Source organism: Synchiropus splendidus, chromosome 3, assembly GCF_027744825.2.
Source record: "Synchiropus splendidus isolate RoL2022-P1 chromosome 3, RoL_Sspl_1.0, whole genome shotgun sequence".
Lineage (NCBI taxonomy): Eukaryota > Metazoa > Chordata > Actinopteri > Syngnathiformes > Callionymidae > Synchiropus > Synchiropus splendidus.
Genome location: NC_071336.1, coordinates 21,062,025 through 21,083,298, shown reverse-complemented (window position 1 = coordinate 21,083,298; position 21,274 = coordinate 21,062,025). Strand labels below are relative to the sequence as shown.

General features: G+C 42.0%; 2 protein-coding genes across 3 annotated transcripts in view; one reads left to right on the top strand and one right to left on the bottom strand.

Annotated features, from left to right (window-relative positions):
* bmp6 (bone morphogenetic protein 6) overlaps nt 1–14,773 on the top strand; it is a 46,690-nt gene extending 31,917 nt beyond the window's left edge. The window contains exons 3-7 of the mRNA XM_053858573.1: nt 1,006–1,154; nt 1,233–1,421; nt 10,130–10,206; nt 12,305–12,415; nt 13,214–14,773. Coding sequence (XP_053714548.1) covers nt 1,006–1,154; nt 1,233–1,421; nt 10,130–10,206; nt 12,305–12,415; nt 13,214–13,363 — 676 coding nt within the window. The 3' untranslated portion in view covers nt 13,364–14,773. The remainder of the gene's footprint in view (nt 1–1,005; nt 1,155–1,232; nt 1,422–10,129; nt 10,207–12,304; nt 12,416–13,213) is intronic.
* txndc5 (thioredoxin domain containing 5) lies at nt 14,324–21,274 on the bottom strand. Of its 2 annotated transcripts, none has more exons than XM_053858574.1 (10): nt 21,046–21,274; nt 20,184–20,336; nt 19,770–19,875; nt 19,331–19,427; nt 18,617–18,732; nt 18,145–18,231; nt 17,445–17,612; nt 17,291–17,373; nt 16,231–16,360; nt 14,324–15,416 (listed from the first exon to the last, which is right to left on the bottom strand). In XM_053858574.1, exons 1-10 carry the CDS (start codon nt 21,228–21,230, stop codon nt 15,294–15,296), a joined length of 1,248 nt encoding a protein of 415 aa, XP_053714549.1. In that variant the 5' UTR covers nt 21,231–21,274; the 3' UTR covers nt 14,324–15,293. The 2 variants fall into 2 exon arrangements, with proteins under 2 accessions (XP_053714549.1, XP_053714550.1); XM_053858575.1 differs by lacking the exon at nt 21,046–21,274 and adding an exon at nt 20,407–20,567.

The following is a 21,274-nucleotide window of genomic DNA, read 5'->3' as shown; positions in this document are numbered from 1 at the left end:
CTTCTTGCACAGTAAGTGCACAAGGTAGGTGAGGTATCTCACAGCAAACCACACACCCGTGAAGATTCTGTCCCTCCACTGGTCTAGAAGCTCGTCCTCCGAGCCAAAATCTTGCGTGATGACACAAGAGCGTGGACGTGGACTGGTGCTCTATTTTAACTGAAAAATCCCCAAAGAAAATCAATCAATAGAAATTAATTAATTAATTAAAATGACCCGCGTTGACCAGGATTGCTGCAGATGGCAGTTGAATTTACCCATTCATATTAAAGACAATTTTTGTTTGCTGTCAAAACACAAACAAACTTTGCTTCCTTATTTCTCACTCAGCTGGTTTCCTTTATACCACTGTGTGTCACAGTTGATGTGGGTAGAGTCGTCTCCCCCGCACACATGCAGATATTTGGATTGTAAATATTAAGCCTGTTTCATGATTTCACGAGGAGACAGTTATGGGGACAAATTTCTCTTCACGCTCCACAGACCCCAGGATTATCTCTCAGTATAAGCAAATAGGAGATAAGATAATTCGGAGTTTGACATTGTTGGTCGAGCCCGATTATTAATATGAGATAGTCCTCACTTCTTCCCACAATGGAGTAATAATAATAATAATAATACTTTGTGTCACAGAGTAATAGCAATTTAAAGATCTAAGAATGGACGGAAAGGACTGAACACAAGTCAGCGGATAAAACGGGGTAAAAGGTGCAAAAACTATTGTGATTGATGTAAAACCTTGAGGAGCCGGGGGAGGACATTTTAATCGAGCAGAGGATACAGACTTGACCATGAATGTCCTGGCAGGAGAGGAGCTGCATTCCTCGACACTAAGAACAGGTTCTTTCAAATAAACGATCGATCTTGGCGCAAAGTAGCACAAAGGAAACTGGACCTTCACATTAAGAGCTGGGTGGTGTACAACTTTTCTCTGCGGTGACTTATGAGCTACCGGTACTTCCTTTTTAGTTGTTCTGGTTAGGTAAAGCTCATTTTTGCTTCTAGGGAGTCGGACTTGTTCCTGCTGGAGTCTCGCAGGATCTGGGCCACCGAGGAGGGCTGGTTAGAGTTTGAAATCACTGCTACTAGCAACCTCTGGGTCATGAGCCCGGGACATAACTTGGGCCTTCAGGTCAGCGTCGAAACCAGCAGCGGTAAGACTCAAGTCTTCTCATTTGCCTTTTGTGTCAGAAGTTAAAAAAAAAAAATTTTTTTTTTTCTTCTGCCAACAGGGAAAAGCATCAGTTACAAAGACGCTGGGCTCGTGGGTCGAGACGGTGCGTTGGAGAAGCAGCCTTTCATGGTAGCATTCTTTAAGGTCAGTGAAGTCCACATCCGGACTTCTCGCTCCACTGGCGGCAAACGTCGACAGCAGAACCGCAACAGATCCACTCAGGAGGGATCCAGACCGGCTCTCGCAGGTGATTCAGAGAACTTGGCACAGAATCATATCATCAACACAAGCTGACCCAAGACTATAATGAGCACATTTGCCACTGATCACTAGCCTGTTGCAATTCACTGAAGGGTGTTTTCATGTGTTGCTGGACTCCACTGTGGCTCCATAAACTCTCGGCATTCTACTTAGGCAATGTTTATATCAGGGCCTTGATGTTCCAGCCAGTTTGATGAAAACAGCAGTGGAGTTGTAACTCTCTTGCTTTCATTCCCTTCACCGCACTTCAGTCTGAAGTGAAGGAACTTCCAGCCATAAATGTCAGATGTTTCCTGTGTGACCCAGAGGATCCTATTTGAAGACCTATACATTCTGATAGAAGGTGTGAGTTTCCAGAATAATGTAATAATCCAGCAATTCGGGAAACAGACAGCGCTGACAGACAGGTGACCTCACCCTCCAAAACTTCTCATCAGTCCGTCTTCAGCGATGATGTCATGAGCAGCTCCATGTTATGACTCCGCCGACATTCCAAATTAAATCAATCCCTAATCCATTCACCTTTCACCTGCAGTGTAATGCTGGAGAGACTTGGCGCTTCAAGCTGCACCTGCAAAGCTTAATAAAGTGACCGGCGTGCATGAAGGTAGCGCTCACTGAGCCTGTTGTTCATGTTTTCTCCTCGGCAAGTTTGAGGGCTGAGGCTGGAAATTATTCTCGATGGTTTCACCCTCCTTCCAGCTGGTGTTTCGGGTGCCATATGACCTGCCTCGGAAAGGTACTTGGGTCACCATACTAGAGTGATGCCTCCTCTGACCAGTCCATTTCATGAGCACTCAAAGTATTGCAATTTGTCAAGATGTATTTAAAAGGACTGTTCATTGAAGAAGGGAACATGTAATGCCTTTTGTCAGTGTCATTGCAACTATGAACCCTTCACGTTTGCTCATTCTTACAAACAACATGGCCAAATTCCTCATTTTCGGAAAGTCCCACATCCAAGAAGCAACTAGAAATGTGAATTTTTACCCTGTATATATTTTCATTTTATCATTGAAATTGTGCCCCTTATACTTTTTAAAGCCGAAATTGTTGAATGAAAATAATGGTATATGCCGATCCCGCTGTAAACCACCACACAAAACGTACATGTTTTCGCTATTAAAAAGACCTAGTTAGTGGATATGATTCATTTGCTCTTTTTGGTAGTTAGATCAGGTCTGTTAAGATAAACTTCACCACTTTGTGTTGCTTAACCAATGGTGAAAGTGTTATGATCATCATTTTAGTCTAAAGTGAAGGAAAATGTGAATTGTATGACGGGAAAACATTGAATGTTGTGAAATAATGCATCAGGCATATGTGGATCTTGTTCATTATGGGACCATCTGAAGTGGGAATATGTGTATTTTACTGGTCATATGTGTAAAGACAAAAAAACAGCATGTGCTGGCCGTGGTCATAAGTACGAGTGGACGTAAGTTGAACAGTTCGTAAGTCAGATGTGTAAGTCAGAAATGACAGCAGCTTGGCTGAATGGTCCATTTTCAAAAGAGTGCTGTCAACCTTTGTGTAAGTAAAACTTCTTTAACCACAAACCAATAGTGATCCTAAAAACGATGAGTGGCTGAAACAAGAAAGGACATTCTGCTTCTTATTTTACAGTTCATTTAAATGTTGTGTTGAAATCTAAACTTCATTCATCAGCATCAGTCAACACATTATTAGTCATGTTGATACTCGCAACCACTGACATTTACTGCTTTAGAATTCTCTTTTGAATAAGTTGCATCCATCTAGCTGAGCGTAACAAGGCACACAGGTTTGCTCCAGCGCTGAGGCAAACATATCACCAGGCTCTGTCAATAACATTTAATTTTATGCCTGATGTTATGACCAGAGCTGACAGAGTGACTCCTTCTGACTTGATTCAGGAAACTTTGAAAGCAGGTAGCATGACAAAAAATACATCACAGCGTGACTTGTCTGCGCCATGCTCCAAGTCCTGGTGATGTTTTGGACTTCGGATGCCAGAAAACACAGCCGCACATTTTGGCCTTCTACCTGAGAAGCAGTTTGTCTCCTGTGCTCATCTTCCTTTTTTAATTACCATTCCATCTGTATTCGAGTATTTTTCCCTTTCTGCTGCTCCTTTTTTGAGCTCCCTCTTGGCTTGAATGTGAGTTTCTTCGAAGCACCTCACCTTCTCAGTAGGTTACTGCACACTGCTGTTAGCACAAGAGGCTGTAAGTTAAATTCCTGCAGGGTCTTTTCTCGGTAATTGCACGAGATGAAAGCTTTGGCTGCAATAACAGAGAACAAAGGCTCATCATTTGTTATGCTACAAGACACTTGGAGATGTAGCACATGTTCATTTTTGGCTCAAAAACTCTGTTCTCCTTTATGCAGCTGTCACCTTTGGCTTCAGATGTCCTAAAATCTGTTATGTCTTCAGAGATGAATGTGAATCAGGGGATGGAATTACACTAGGTGTCCCTTACCTAGAATAACAGCCATAGAATGTAAAGTATGCGACGGAGTCTCGCGTTGCATCAAAGTCTTATCTTTATTCTTCTGTGATCTGAGTCTTACCCAACAAAACCAGCTCTAACAAGGACAATCTGTTAAAAGAGTCCTAGAGGACTGGACTTTACATAACCCAAAACATCAAGACCTCTCCGCCTCGCCACTCGGGACGGAGAGGAGTGTAAATATTTAGATCCAACACAGGAAGCTGGGAGGCCCCCATCGCGACAGAAGAGTGTCTGCGGCCAGAGCAGGACCGCTGGGGTTGAACAAGATGGGAGGATCCATGTGGAATTCAGGAGGGCATATGGTTTCAATACTGCATCACTCACTACAGAGATTGGGGGAGCACAGGATGGATGGGGAGAGCATCCGTCATGTGTGTGTAGGGAGCAGCAAAATTAGGTTATTGTACCTGCTTTACTGTTAGTCTACACACCGAGTAATTCAATTAACCACTGCACTTCTACTGATAGTTTGCCCCAATAACATCAGATCTTAAGAACTTGTTTGTGTTCAATTGCTCCCGTGAAAACCAGCTCAGTCAAAGCAGCAAAGTTTGGATACTAGGTAACATAAAATCAAAATAGAAGTCAAACCTTTAGTGACTTGAATTTTGTTTTTTCTTGTATTTTTATACTGGAGATAACTCAATATAATTCATTATATTGATATTATACTATACATTTTATTTTCCTAGATTTGTCTTATCACTCATATATTTTGGGAAAAACATGAAATCCTCAAATAAAAAAAGGACATGAAATGCTGGCAACCAAAATGAAAGAGGCTCATACATCAAAGGAACATACATCAAAAGATAAATCTTAGCTTCACCTGAACTGACAGACTTAGACTTAGACTTAGACTTTCTTTATTGTCATTGCACAAAACATATTACTGTATGATGGCAACGAAATTTCGGTCCGAGGCCTCCAGTTTCCAAAAACAAAACGAAATGCCCAAAAATAAATAGATTGATAAATAATAATAAAATAATAACAGATTAGTGCCAGTGACAGAGTACTCATTACTAAGTAAGTAAAGCTACAGAAGACAGTTTGTCGATCCGACCCAGAAGCAACATCCCTGAGATGCTGTCTCCATATGAAGAAAGACCCAAGAGCAGAAAATCCACACTTTTCTGACTTAGATTTTCGACCAAGTTTGGGAATATCAGGAATAATGGACAAAAATATTTCTCGAAATAACTTTCTCCAGATGAGTGTGTATCGTGACTTCCAATTAATAACACGCAAAAATAAACACAAAAAATGAAATTGAAAAGGTATTTTAAGTTGAATGTATTTGCTAAAATAATTCCGAAATAAATATCTTCCTGGTCAGGTTTATAGTTTCACACTGACCTCTTGTAGGCCTGTTAAAAATAAACATTGCGGTCGGCTCATTGACCACTCATGATCACGATGTCATCCATGGCTTGAATTTTTTTTAAAACATTTCATTTTAATGGCGGTCACATTTTTACAAGCCTCCAAATCCTGGTCTTATCGCTACATTCATGCATTTTTAATCCCCATTCCTGCATCTTTGTTGTTTTGGTCACATTCAAAAAGGTCTGTAAATGAATCAAATACATTCCAGATGACACCAGCTGTCAAACTCAGACCAACACATTTCTGAATTGTTTGTAATAAATATTCTGTGTGTCGAGCGGGAGCAGATTCTAATATTCACAGAGAGAACAGTGCGACACCTCTGAAGGAAATGTGGGGTTTGTGGGTGAGAATGCCAGCCATCAGCAGTGAGGTTGGGGTCAGGCTGTTGGGACGTTCACAACCATCCGGCCAAGGAATATCACATCCCCGCAGCGCACAGACGGCCTGTAATTTAGCTCAACTAGTCATTAGCGACGCGGCTAAAAGAGTGACCACGCTAACAGTATCGCTTAGCGAAATGTAATAACACGGCGCGGGGCCAGCTGTGTTTTTTCTTCTGTCTCTCCTCATTCTCCTCGCTGCTTCTCCGCCCAACCTCCTTTTGTTTACCGTCGGAGTAATTAGACGCAGCTCAGCTCCCTCGCAGGGTTTAATAACCTCTGTGATGAAAGACAGGAAGAAAGATAAACTTCAGTAGTCGCACTCAGAGGGAGGGACGGACAGAGAAAAGAGTGCAAAGACTCACAGCAGTGACGTTTGCCTTTCATGTCTTTGAGGGGGGTTGGACTCTCGCCTCCCTGATTCTGGGTTCAAGGACAGTAATGTACGGAAACGCTGCATTTATGGAGCGACCAGCTAGGTATTGTTTATTCATTAAAAATACAGCGGAAGAAGGGCTGAAAGATAACCGATATTGAGGTGTGAACCGGCGGAATATCCCTTGATAGATTGTTACGGTGTCTATATTGAGATATGAATATTCAAGACATCGCAAAATGAACAATCTCAATTTTCCCCACTCGTCCGGCATCTAAAGCTATGGCAGTTTTTGCTAAACTTATAGTCAAATAGATTGTATTGCTATCAAGATATCGGCAATGAATATCCATGAATATGAAATTTTGTCCATATCATTCACCCCTCGTCAGAAGTTCAACAGAATCCATTGTAAATTGACAATGTTTAATCAGGAATACAACTTTGATAAATACATTTAGCTCTTAAAAGATTGACTTTTACATGAGTGCCAGCTGTTGCAGTGCAAAATGAGATCCAGTATGACTGATGTGAAAGCTTTTTACCTGCCTCTGATCCACAGACACAGACCAGTTGTGGGTATATCTGTGCTTTCACATTATAACAGATGTGTTTAGTGTTTCTTCTACTCTACTGTTAACTTCTAAATGTTATGCTCACAGCAACAATACCTGTGTATAGATATTTTGTTGAGCACAAAGAAAAGACAAACACAATATCATGCATAGCAGATGCTGACATTTTTGTTTTTTATAACTCAAACAAAACGTTTAACAAAATGAGACAAAAATGACAGTAAAAAATAGGTTATTAAAAGTAATAAAATAAATTATAGTTTAAATTAAAAAAAAAAAAAAAAATTAAAAGACCATTTGATGGTCGACAAGAACCAGATCAAAGGTGTCAATCGAACACAGTTATTGTCGATTGACAACTATATTTCTATTTGTCATTCAAACGTGTGCTTCTAGACTAAAGCACTTTTTAGCTGTGACACATTTATAAGTGTTGTTTTTTTTTTCTTTGCCAAAGAAGCCGTTATCTCAGTCTTCAGTGTCACTCCATTTTGTTTTGCTAGTCAAAGCTTGGGACTCCACACTCATGGAGCCAACACCACAAGACATTGTGGTGTGCTCAGCTTAGAGACAATGGGTCAGTGAGAATGGATGATTTATCCTATGAAAATGTTGCGTCTCTTCACTTGACAGAAAACCAGTCACATGAAAATGCTGAACATATCAAACAATTTCCGTGGACAGTCAATCCAAAACACAATTCAGCAGTTTCAGGCGACTTGCTGAATCGAAGCCCCACCCTTGGAAGGTAATTGGAATAATGACAGGGGTATTACAACAGTGTAATTACGGTGCGATTTTTCAAGTTCATTCCCACCTCTGCTCTCTGTCAAGAGGAAGGAAAAAGAAATTAATGGACGCGTCATGGGAGCCGGAGCTCAGCGGTAGCAGTGTGGCATTAAATTTTTACAGGCAGGAAGGGGAGATGTGGTTTATGGGCACCACAAATCTGGGCCTTTACACTCCATGAAAGCCAACTGTAAATATCAGCTTTATTCCTCTTAAAGAGCCCCACATACTGTACATGCTGTGGGCTTTAAAGGCCACAAGGTTGAAGGAAAATGTATGTGGGACACTTATGCTAAGATGAAAATGGAATCCAGCAGGCTGGACCCAAACCATGTCAGAGATTTTTGTTACATTTTCTCTTCTTGTTATGTAACTTCTCGACAATATAAAAGAACACTTCTTATTTTGTGTGCATCCACGGTGAAGTCGAATGTAGACCAAATATTTTTGGACAGGCATCAATTGAGATGAGGTCATCCCAGTCCTCCGGAGAGTCTGATGTCAACAAGAGACACATGTTGATGATCATAAAATAAAAAGTGTACGAGTGGGAAGTGTGCAATAATTAAGGAATGCGTTTTGATACAAACAAAAACGTTAAACCCTCCAACAGCTGGTCCAGCTTGTTTTCTCATCTTTGAAGATCCACGTACAGTAAATCTGTTCAACGCAGTTCGCCGCTGCGCTGAGTGAGTTAGTCAACTGGGAGGAAGGATGAACACCACATGACCTTTCCTGCGTGCACACACACACTGAGGCTGTGCACTGGGCAAACACTCCCTGGATGTCACACACACGCATACACAACACGGACATTTTAAACTTCATATTTCCATGTTTACAGTGAGGGAGCCACTGCAGAGGAAGGAAGTCTCTGCTCTGGAAATCAGCTGACTGTTCGCAGTTGTTGACCTCACGAGATGACTGTGTATGGTAAAGAAAATAAATGCCTTTTTGGCTTCCACTCCTGGTGTTTTGAAGCATTTCAGGTGTAAAAGGCATGTTTATCCCTCCACTGCGACCGAATCAACTGTGGCGTCCCTCAAGTGTCTGTGCTTGGTCCAGCCCTACATTCTGTTTAGCAACATTTAAGTTGCACAGCGCAGTTCACAGAGTACTTTCATCAACACCCCTACAAGTACAATATATCCCCCAATGGCGTCAATACTTCCACAAAGAAACAAAAAAAAATAAAATCTGAATTTTATTGTGAAGGGAATATTTTGACGCAGGAAAGTGTGTGGCGGTCCCACATCTTAGAAAATGAGAAACCCGCAACCTTATTTGCCTCTCAAACTATGACTCTTCATACTTGACCTTCCCGTGAAACGATTCCAAAGGAAAAGTCTGTGCAACTATGCCAGTTGCTTTTATGGAAAACAAATCTCCTAGCTGGGTAAATGTTGCACTGACCAACCAAATCAGCATCATATTTAAATAGCTTTTTGGCTAAGAGGACACCTCTTGCCCTGAGGAGCTGGCATAGACTCCTACCACCTGTGATCCCGGAAAAAAAACGGGTTAATGGCAGTGAACGGCATCAGCATCTGACACAACTGGATCAGCCACTTGGATGGATTGTGATATGAAGACCAAAAGGAAGGATGTGTTTGGTGACAGCTGAGCACTGGTGGGCGAAATTTTATACAAATCAAAATGAAAAACAAAGGATCAGAAGTGTTTATATGGTATGGATGTTAAAAAATGAAGGGAGGATGAGTAAGAAAAATAAAGGATTATAGTCTGTAGAAAAAAGGACGCCAGGAAGGTAGAGTGGTGGAGAGTTGGAGGTCAAAATAGCAGAAACGGAGAGAGACCAAACCGACTTGCGAAGAAAGTAAGGCGTTGTCAAGGGATGGGCACACAGTATATGTTAAGAGATGGATTCTTTTCTGCTCTATCTGATCCATCAAAGAAAAGCTGTGTGAGCAGCTGTGTCCGGCAGTGTCAGCTCAGATGAGCAGGCAGATTTCACGTCGCGCCGCATGACTCTTCCGGGTGCCCTGGCCACCAGGAAGCCAATCTCAGATGGTTTGTGATTTCGGCATTTCAATAAAAGTTAAAGTGATCAAGCAGATAGAAGATTGAAATTCAAGCTCATCCCACAGTGTGACCCAGGTTCAACATCTGGAATCCCTCTCCGGTCAGACGTCTTCAGACCCTAAAACTGGAGCCCGCCGATCCAGTAAATGTTGCTTCGCGTCGCAGTGCTGTTTACCTCTTCCTGTTGCCGTTCCAACCGATGCTTGAGTGAAAATAATTGAAGCAGAGGGGCAAGAAGCTGGGAGGGAGTCAAAAAAAACGTAGGCGGAAAGTTGCCGTCACCAACATGACTTCATTACTGGTGCCCCATGCCAGCCATGACCTCCAGGACTATGAAAAGCAAACTACCTGGACGTTCTGCGAGATAATTAAGACGGAACTCCCCGAACACACTGACCACCGTGTCACAACTTGAGCAGAGGCCAGACAATATTTGGATGCCGATGAGTTGAATGTGGAGCACGTACTGCCCTCGCCCGGCTCTCCACCCGGCGCATGACGTGAGGTCCTCAGATTTCCTGCGCAACGGGTCACATTTACTGGACTTTTTGGTCATTCTTTTCAAAAAAGTCATTGTGCTCCAGCCAACACGAGGGACCCAAACCGCAGGGTACATTCTCTAATGTGTTTTTTTTTTTTTTCAGAGTACAACAGCAGCGACCAGAAGACGGCCTGTCGACGACATGAGCTCTACGTCAGCTTCAGAGAGCTTGGCTGGCAGGTATGTGTCACTAAAGCTCTGTGAAGAATTCCACATTCAAACCTCAGGTTTTTAAGATCGGATGCATCAGAGTACTCATTCTCACAGCGCTACGGTCATCTACAAGTGTGCCACCTGTGATGGAAGTCAGTGGCTGCACAAGCATGTTGCTTTGAAAAGTATTTTGCTCTAATCCATTGAGGTAAAAACAAAACTTGATCACAACAATGGGGTCCAAAAGCACGACCGCATACGAAACAGTAACGGCAATTCAGTTGTTTTTATTGGCGCAGAAATTCCTGACCAGTTTGAGAAGTAATTCACATACACCTGGGACTGTAAATGCTCCATTTGTGGTCCTCATTTGATTCAAAAGACAACGAAGACAGGCACACAATTCCATGTGCAGAAACGCAGAGTGATGTAAAAGGAGGAAAAGTCCCACCAATGTTTATGAAATCCAAGCAGTGATGAATTGGTGGGGTAGTTCTATTAAATCTGGTTTGTTTTATGGACACCACAGCTAATTTTCTTCGATGGCACTGGCCTGCTATGGCTAGAAAACGATCACATTAAGTTGGACATTCACTAGTTTTATAACACATTAAAAATAAACATAAAAAAATGTAATGGAAAAAAGGGTATTGGAAGCAAGGGGAACACGTTTCTTAAAATAATTTGATAAACTTCAGAACACCTTTAGAAGAAAAATCACTTTTTAGAATTTTTTTTCCACATTGTCTTTTCTGCATCGACACCTCAGTGTTCTGAGCCAATTCGAATTGAACATACCTTTTAAATCAACTGGTAAAAAAGAAAGGTAGGAAGAATAAAATATGTTTTAAAAAAAGGTTTGAGAGATGTTTCAGACTGAGACTCGGCCGTCTGTTGAATTCGTGATCAGCCTTTGTTGTTTATTTTATTTTTTGTCAGCACTTTATTCCAAAGCACTTTCCTAGTTGGTGGGATCCCCACTGACCATGGCAATAAATTCTGAAGATATGTCAATATCGTGCTGACTTAACTGACACTGAACTGTCTCAATGTAGTAAAACTGCATCACTCTCTGATAACTGCCAATACGCAGCGACGTGTAAGCATCATGGCCGAGGTTACCTATGAGCAGCCGTCGCAGAAGGTTGTCACAAGTTGTGACATCATACATCTGATAATAGAGGTCGACTTCGGGTCGGAATTAAATGGGAGCAACCTTGTGATATGACACCAAGACACACGGAACACAACAACTTAGACGTGTACACAAGTTGGAGGAGCTGGAACTGTTGGATGGGGCCCTTTAAATGACAAGCACGACTGGAATCTCAGGGAGAAACTCGGAGAGGAATGTGATGTTTACAGAAATACTCTGTTCAAGCCGTCAAGTGTTCAGCAATAAAACAGGATCTCTTAATTATACACACACAACGGCTTCTATTTTTAGATTGTATGGGCGTGAGCTGCAGTTCCAGGAGGCTCCAGTCTCTCCTTTTGTTTCTGTCCTTTTTGAGTGTTTACCAAGGCCCGGCACTGGAATAAGTCAACAAAGAGGGGAAAGTTGCGTACCTTCTTCCACAGAAGCTAAAAGCCATTAACCCAGTACTGACATCTCCAGGGAAAGTGCCAACACACACACACAGGAAACCAGCTGGGCAAGAAGGAGTGGGACAGAAGGGGACGTGAAAGACAAACGTGTTATTGAGACAGACAGGAAGGTACACTTGATAAAAGCCATGAAAACAAGTACGAAAGAGGTGAAACATGCATGCAGGGAATTTATCAGAGTGAAGCGGGAGGAAGGAAGAGAGAAGTATTACTTCCCTGAGTGATTCTACAGACACAAGTGTTTGTGCAGGGATTTGTCCTCAGAGACGAGGTGAACGCCGAACCTCTCCGCAGACGGCAGATGGACTCATGTGGAACATGTGGGTCAACGTCTCAGAAAAGTAAAAATACGTTTATAAAGAACTGAAATACCTTCCGTTTATTGTACTTTGAGTTTTCATCACTGCGCAGAGGTCCAAATGAAGTATTTTAACCATTGCAATTACACTTCCACAAGTGTAATAAAACCTTGGGGAATACAAAACACGCTATAATTTCTGTGCTCTTTTGCCCTCAGGACTGGATCATTGCGCCTGAAGGCTACGCAGCCAACTACTGTGACGGAGAGTGCTCTTTCCCGCTCAATGCCCACATGAACGCGACCAACCACGCCATCGTTCAGACACTGGTGAGACCTCCTGAAGGTTTCGTTTTTCTATTTTAGATTTAGTGTTAAAAGAAGTTGGTGCACTTCAAACTGGAGTGGCTACTTACCTGTGATCTTATTTTGTCAGCAATAAAAGTAACATCCCAAACACTTCTCTGCTTTTCAGTCAATGCTGAAAAGCCTCGTGCCTACTGTGAGAGAAATAGAGGACGACTACACTTTATGAAGCCCAATTCTGAATGGCTGACTTGAAGGCAACAGCTCAGATGATGTCATAACTGTTGTACGGATCTATTTCAGTAGCGTTCATTGACAAGCATTATGACAAAAGGTGTCTCACGAAAATAACCCAAAAATGTACATAGCATTTTCGAGAAATTACATATATATGAGGGCTAAAAATGAACATTAAACCACTAACTGTCCAATTTGACGTGAACAGAAATCAAAGATATTAGAAAGGGGAACAAGTTTCTTAAAATAATTTGATCATGAAAAAGTGAAAAATCACTTCCTAGATTCTGCAAGGTAATTGCGAAGAGTTTTTTTTTCCACATTGTCCTTTCTGCATCGACACATCTGAGCCAGTTGGAATTGAAAATACCTTTAAATCAACTGGTAAATAAAGGTCTGGCACTGACCAGGTTGTTGTGAGTTTACACTGCCATTTCCTCTCTTTTCCCGCTTCTACAGCGCAATTGTTGAGTACATCTTTTCGCTATAGTCCTCAACCTCGTAATCCAAAGCGCCTTGTTTAACTTCAAACATGGTTTCAAAAGTTATATTAAAGAAAATAATACTTTTTTCTGTTCATTCCAGGTGCACCTGATGAACCCCGAGAATGTACCGAAGCCATGCTGCGCCCCAACCAAGCTCCACGCCATATCAGTGCTCTACTTTGACGACAACTCTAACGTTATACTGAAGAAATACAAGAACATGGTGGTGCGAGCTTGTGGCTGCCACTGACCCAATTCCCAGGCTCTTAGAAGCCGTTCTGTGGATCCTCAGACTGCAGGAAACATCCACCTGAACCGTCAGCTTAGTCGTGGAGGACAACTTTTGTGGACACTGGGGAGGGTTTAAATGTGTGAGCAGGCAAGGAAGGACCAGGACTACTTTTCGCAAGTGCTGCTTCATTCGCCACACAACTTCTGGTCGAACAAGATGACTTCTGATGACATTAAGAGCCAACGTCAAACCAATTTGGTCCAGATGCTGCAAATATAAAAAAAAAAAGAATGCTGATGTGATATGTCCTGAAGCCATATTTGCTTTCCCCAGAATATAATATGGACACAACCAAAATAACCGCATGTAATTTTAGAAGTGCACCGCTCCAAAATATCCCCTCAGCGTCAATATTTGCCAGCCTCACGCCGAGCTGCCATCCACCATTTCGGGTTCATCGTGATGCATGTTGTGGCCGAACTGATGTTTTTCTCCAAAGAAGAGAAGAACTCGGCCTTATCCGCGCGACAAACCACAAATGGCTCTTTCCATGTTCACCTCCACCTCTGACAGCCCATCAAGAGATTGCAGGAAAACATTCTGTGTGAAAAACAGCCGACCAGGCAGTTTTTCAACGCCAACTTTCTTAAATTTAGCTGCATTTTCCGAGAGCGCGAAATCGCCTCGTTCTGAGTCCAGATTGAACATGTTACTGTGAGCTGGTTCGCGGTCTTTGACTGACTTTTTGTTCCCAAACTTTTATACTGCTAAGATGCCATTTTTTTTAATAGATACCATGTGTGCCTAATCGATCATAAATTACAAAATATACCTCTGGTAAGCTGCTGTTTACATTTTTGATCATGTTAGGTTTGTTCTTTTTGTAAATACTTGTACATTTCCAGCTTATTTATTGCACCTTTTATTAAAAGATAAAACACATACCTTATAAAGAGACAGAAGCAGGAACATAATGTATTTTGGAAAAAAAGTTTTATTATGAAATCTCATGTTACAACGCGCCATTATTCACTTATGTTTTTGTTTTGTTTTTTTTACAAATCTCATGGGTGGTGCACAACCCATGACTCACAAGGAGAATAAAAAAAGAAAACCTTCTGTCACTGGAGTTTCTTAGCCACGTGCTTTCCATAAAGTTTTTAATGACAAAAGAAAGTTTGGTCTGAATGTTTCATTCTCGTACATGTACTGTATATTCTGGTGTGTGTGTATATATATATATATATCACAAAGGTCAAAGAATCTGGCGACACCATGGCCATAACATGACAGTGCCCTCAGAGTGACTTGTCGTGAGTTTCAGTGGTAAAACAAACTCTAATGTATAAGAGAGACCGTTCATTGGCACAAACACAACTCAGCTGAGCTGACAGACAGACTCTTGACGTTCACATCTCCTCAGACAACACAGACATCGCTGTTGAAGCAGGTGCTTGATGAAAGAAACATGTCAGGTCTAAGGCTGAGAGCAGCAAGTTTAAGGAGGAAGTGATTGGTGGGTGTGTTACATGTGGTGGAAATGAAACCTCCTCACTGGCTGGTGTTTCCCTGAGTTTGCTCTCATAGGCTAGCAGTGATTAGAAGTACCCTCAACATCATGCTTCACATTAAAGTGACTGCAACAATCGATTTTATAAAATTTACTTTAAAAAAGTATTATTTATTCAAATCCCCAGCATTGTACGGGACAAGCCATTTTCAGAAACCCTGACTGAACAGTGCTATTTGAGTGGTTTGCAGCCTCGACGACTTGACTTTTGTTCTCAAGAACCATTTGAAGTTGCACATCAGTAACACAAAAACCACACCCCACCAACCTTTGACAGTATTTTGCCCCTTGAGCAGTGGAAACAGAAAGTTTGGTTGCAGCTGGAGTCCTACAACCCAAATATGCAGCGTGGACAATGGGGACGATGGAGCCCATGGTTTACAACTCGTCCCTTGTTTGCTTCATCACAAAGCTGTGTAGACTCTCCAAGTCCCGACCGCCCAGGTGTTCGTCTCCCTGCACCCCCGCTCTGAAGATGTACAAGGTGGGATATCCTTGTATCTGAACATAAAAGGAAGAACGTCACTTCTAGCGTGTCCACAGATATTCAGATGAATATAAAAAAACTTGATATTAAATGGCCTTCCAGTTTGCACCTCTTGGCATGAGTACACTGACTACACTTCTGAGCGATGATAGACAAACACTAGCACGTTCATGGCCAAATACGACAAGGACTTTTTTGAATGTTTTTCTCATTTACATCTTACAATTTACTATGCGATTCCTGTGCTGACATTATGTCAAACACGCATCAGTATGAAGGAGGTTTTTAGAGATTAACCAGGTTTTTAGGGAAAGGGTTCCGTAGTCCTTCATGAGTTAAGTAAAGAGTGATTCCAACATCAGTGAACAGTGACACTCTGATGCAAACAAATGGGCCTGAAATATGGACAAAGAGCCAGAGGGGAGAAACTTGGTCGCCAAGGACAAAAATGATGCATGAAGGTTGTTTTAATGCACAACCCTAAATAGCTCAGCCAGGGGCACCAAATCTAGCTGTTAATGCAGTCATTGCACAATAACGGCTCATTATCCATGTTACACTTGTTGGCAGTAGTTTTGAATAAAAACACATTTTGGCTAATAAAAACGACACACGGTAATGTGCGGACATTTATCATTTCCAGCTCTTGAACTCTGAACACACCCGAGCAGCTGACCTCAAGTTTCCACTTCTATAATTCAGCTCAATGATTGACAGAGATGTCACACACAGATAAAGAACTGCAAATTCAACTTGCTTGCAAATGTGAGTCAGGTGTTATGAAGCTAAGGAAAGGTGACATTTGTGACTCAGCGTTTGTGTACTCACAGAGTATTTGTTGCAGACTGTGCGTTCCACGGTGCAGTCGACTTTGGCGATCTTGACGTCGGTAAGTCCGGGGAAGTCCTTGAGGGCCAGGTCCTCCCAGGTGGGGGCCAGGTTCTTGCAGTGGCCACACCTGTGAGGGAGGACATGGTGAGACGCACGTAACCCACACACTGTGGTCGGGGTGTAAATTAAACCGAGTGGTTGGGTTGCACAAGAGAAATAGTCTCAGCTTGCCACTCATGTATGACCACTAACTTCCTTTAATAAAGTCACCAACTTGTCAGTGTCAGTATTCAGAAACATAGTAGCGCAGCCATACGCTCATAACCATTAACTGCCTCAAATTTCAGATGTCAGACAAAACTGTATGGTCATAATCAATTACAGTGAGGAGTGAAGACCACCACCTGACCGAGCACTTCAGTGACAGCAGCCAAATCTGTGGGAGTCAAGAGCAGGAGATACACAGAAGCTTGTGAGAACCAAGCATGGGTCCCAGTGCGACAAGATCAGCGCCCTGGTGAGATAAATCACTTCATTTCTCACACCACAAACAATTGACCTGATGTAGGGAAACATGACTTGTGTACCGTTGTAATCTGCAGTTAACCGAGTACACACACCTCACTAGAACCAGCCTGTTCCGAGTGAATCACCAGGACAATAGTCCTGTTTCACTGACTCTTTCATAAGCTATTACATGTTTGAATCCTGCGTTCGATTTCTCAGTTCTGACTTTTGTCACTTTTAATACGACCTGAAAACTGACTTCATTTCATTTCCAAAATTCCATTTTCATTTCCTTGTCTGTGTTTTAGGGCTGACAAAAAATGTGGGGTGAATGCATTGACATATAAAATAAAACTAGTCTAACTGAACTCATACTCAAAGTGAAGTGTGAGTAGTGCATGAAGATCTACCAGTCAAACAGCCTTTAGAAGAGGCATGCGATTGCTGCATCTCAGCTACGCGGTTCTGATGTTCACATTCAGGTCATATCATACTGAATGAATTCAACCATATATCTGTTGTACACATTCAAAGACTTTTGAAGGCTCACCATGGTGCGTAGAATTTTACAAATGTCACTCCTTTGGCAATGGTCTCCTCAAAGTTGTCCTCTGTCAGGACCAACACTGCAGACTGAAGAGAAGAGAGAGTTGGTATTCAGATGCCGGTCAGCATTTTTTGGTGGCCTGAAAAGTTGCGCTAACCTTCTCCTCATCGTCTTCATCCTCGTCATCGTCAGCAGCAGGGATTTCATTGGACTTGACTTCACCCTGAGGTTCATCCTTGACATCCTCAGCAACTACGGCTTTCAGCTGGTTGTCCACAAAGTCTTTGAAAGAGTCCAGGTCTCGCTTTCCCTTGTACTGATCGACCTGTAGAAACACACGCAGAGATGATCACAGTCCAACCATTTGAACTAATAACAGTGGTTATCTAGCATTCCTATCTCCAGCATTGGAGACAATAACCATCAAAACAGAAACAACTCTTTTTGCAGGAAAGGTCCTTGAGGGAAAATTATGTAGACCAATTAAGCTTCTTGTCCTTTCTAAATAAAAAATAATAATAATAATACAACGAAAAATGGGCTTATTGTGTGTCTACTGTGTACAAAATAGTAATAATGAACAATGTAATATTTGGTTATGGGTTAGGAGGGGCATGCTACAGCAGTGTTTCGCTTTGACAACTTTCTAATTCAAACAATTTAAGCCTGTTATGTGTTTAAAAGTCATGCTCCTTCTAGTTCATAACCAATATTGAATCAAACCTCATATATCACATTATAAAGTACAAGTCAACACAGGGCTTACAAATCATTTCTTAAACACATTTCACTGGATTTAAGTACAAATGAAGTACAATCCACCAGAAGAACATGAAAGTGAAAACAGCAGCCGTTACCTTCTGTCCATTGTTGAAGAAGAGCAGAGTGGGATATCCTCGCACGCCGTTCTCTGAGCAGACCTCATAGTGCTGTGTGCAATCCACCTGGAGAGAGAAGAGCACCAAACCAAATTTGAGGACCTTCAATATTAGACAGTGGATGGCTGTTCCTCTGTCCCAGAAATTGAAATTAAAGAAGAAAAAAATCTGTGGCCCAAAGTCAGTGAAGCACAACACAACGGAAATACATATGGGTTTTTCAAAATGGCGATTGATCTCACAGGTACCATTTCTGAACAGATGACATTAGATGGCCTTTATTGGTGGGGGAATTCAACGTGCCACAGCTGAAGACACATACCAAAGATAGCTGTTCAATATATAAGAAGCACCAGGACTGCACCCATTTATACACAAGTGGCTTGAAGTTGGATTATGGACTAGTTTGTGACAGCAGGGTGGATCTTGACTTGGAAAGTGAAGGACCCACCTTTCCTATCTTGACGTCGTCAGAATGCTCGAAGCTGGTGGCCAACTGCTCCCAGGTTGGGGCCATGGCTTTGCAGTGACCGCACCATGGGGCAAAGAACTTCACAAAATGGGCCCCTAAAGAAGGCAGAGAAAGAATTTCATCAATAAAAAGAATACTGTGAGCTTTAAAGGACGCAGCAACAGAGAAGTGCAAGGATTCCTATAACAAACGCTGCACTGCCGCAGTGATGAGAAACAATTAACAAGTTTGCTGCCGCTTCGTTGCCAGGATGCATAGCCGGGACCAATAAACAGCACCACAATATGCTGACATCATGACATTTTTGGTCTCAAAATCCAAAAAACTTCTTTTTTTTCCCAAAAAGCAAACACTGAACCTCAACAAGACTCATGAGCCGTAATTCCAACAAGCCAATTATCACCAGCAGTGTTTATTTTGGAAGGTTTTGTTTGAGAGGGAAAAAAAGAAAGCGACTGACAGGCGACGGGTTTCACAGTCTGGGTGTGTTGACAGATGTGAATTATGGCTGAAGGGTTCCTGATCAAATGTCAAGTACGCAATTACATTCGTCATTTCCATACATAAGCAACAATATAAACTACTTCCCAGACAGGCATGAAGGTGCTACTTTGGATGGAATTGGGTGAAAGAAGACATCCTTATGGATAAAATCCGAATACAGTGTTTGAATAAATATGCCAGACGTGTTACCTTTAGAAATGTGAGCCTTGAAGTTGTTGGCAGTCAGTTCATACATTCCCTGCTTTGGTTCTGGAGCCTTCGGGGGCTCAAGTTCAGTTTGAGATTCCTGAAGGGACACAAAACAGCAAACTCATCAGGATTCCTGCCCAAAACCATTTACTAGTGTTTCATTAGGATGCACCAAGCTAACACATAACTTGGCTTTAAAAAGGTTATGTAGCGACTGAAAAGGAAATGGACCAATAAATCATCTTTCACGACCAAAACAAGGTTAAGCCAGTCAAAACGGAGCTCATGGCTTTTCAACTTTCTGGTGGGAATCAGCTTGAACTATGTGCTTTTGTGAGAAGAATACATTTTCCAATTGAGGCGTTGTTGAGGGGATTTTTCACATATTTACACAAATCAAAGTATGTGAAAGGACTATAAATACAAGTTGGTGACTTACAGCAGGTTCCTCCTGAAGGGTTTTCAGCATCCAAGTCTCCAGAGACTGGAGATCTCTTGGTCCAGAATACTTAACTGCATCCTGGTCTGGTTTGAACAGCTTCAGCCTGCACAACACCAAAATGAATTTGGATGTCAGCCAGGGAATCTTTTTTTTTTTTTTTTTTAACATGACATCCGCAATTTTTATTACAGATAAAACTAGTGTTTGGAGAACTGAGATAATAATTAACTAATTGTTGCTTCACTCAAAGGTGGAGGACAGATAATAACAGCCAATTGTTAATGAATGACAGACAAAACCAGCCTTTTTTCTGAATTGATTCGTTCTATCTAGACACGCTAAGCAGGGGCAAGACAATCTGTTTTTGCCATCATATGTTTAAATGAAAGCAGGTGAGTTTGGACATCTTACGTTGGATAACCTCTGACTCCGTGGACATTGGAGCAGAACTTGGTGTCCTGAACACAGTCGACCTTCACCACATACGCTGGAGGATCGTTCATACCGTTGTATTTATCGGCCAACTCATTCCACGCCGGCTGCAACCTCTGGCAATGCCCACACCTGTAGGGAGCAGAGGCAAAACATGGATTTAAATTAAATTTATAATACGTTCACATGCATTAAATACTACCATGGCTTGCTGTAAGTGATCGGTTTTAATGGTTGTCTAAATTAGAATGACAGCACCTCCTCAAAATGCGGTTGATGCAATTGATCCTTAGAAAATTAAAACATTGACAGGATAAGTCTTGATATAAGGAGTGCTGAACAGGAATGGAACATAATGTTTGCAGCAAATGGTTAGAATATTGAGGATAATTCTTACTTGCCTACGATTATAGAGTGGTTGACACAATAAAGCTCTTTAATCTATGGTCAAGTCTGAAGGACCTCGTCGGGTCCGCGGGCCGACATTTTACACCCCTCTACTCCCGAGCAACTGCAGCGTGCCACGTAAGCCGTGATGGCCAACTGTAACTTTGAACTACATAGCAGTGGTGACATAACTCTTTATTGGGTCGTATTACAAAAGCATTCCAAACACTGTGCAAAGCACGAACAATCGTTTGAAAAAAAGAAACTTAACTGCAGCTAAGCTAGTTAGCAAAGCTGCTAAAGCTACCCGGCAAAGGTGAAATAAAATAAGCACAATGCCAAACAGTAGAATCAGTTCTGCACCACGTTTGCATTGCGTTATGCTTTTTGCGAAGAGCCACGTTAAGATGAATAAAACAGCAGTGGTTTAAGCAACATTTAGAACTTAACTTACCAAGGAGCATAAAACATGACAAAGTGCGGCGCTGTGGGCACAGCGGCATTGAACATGTCTACGGTGTAGGTGTGCTTGGCATGGTCGTCTTCTTCTGTAGCAGGATCACAGAGCACACCGGCAAACAGCAATATGCAATAAATAAAAGACAAAACCGAAGGAGTGCAAATGAGAGCTGGTGCCATGGCTGCTCTGTGTCCGGCTGCTGCTGGGGAGGACACGCTTATGC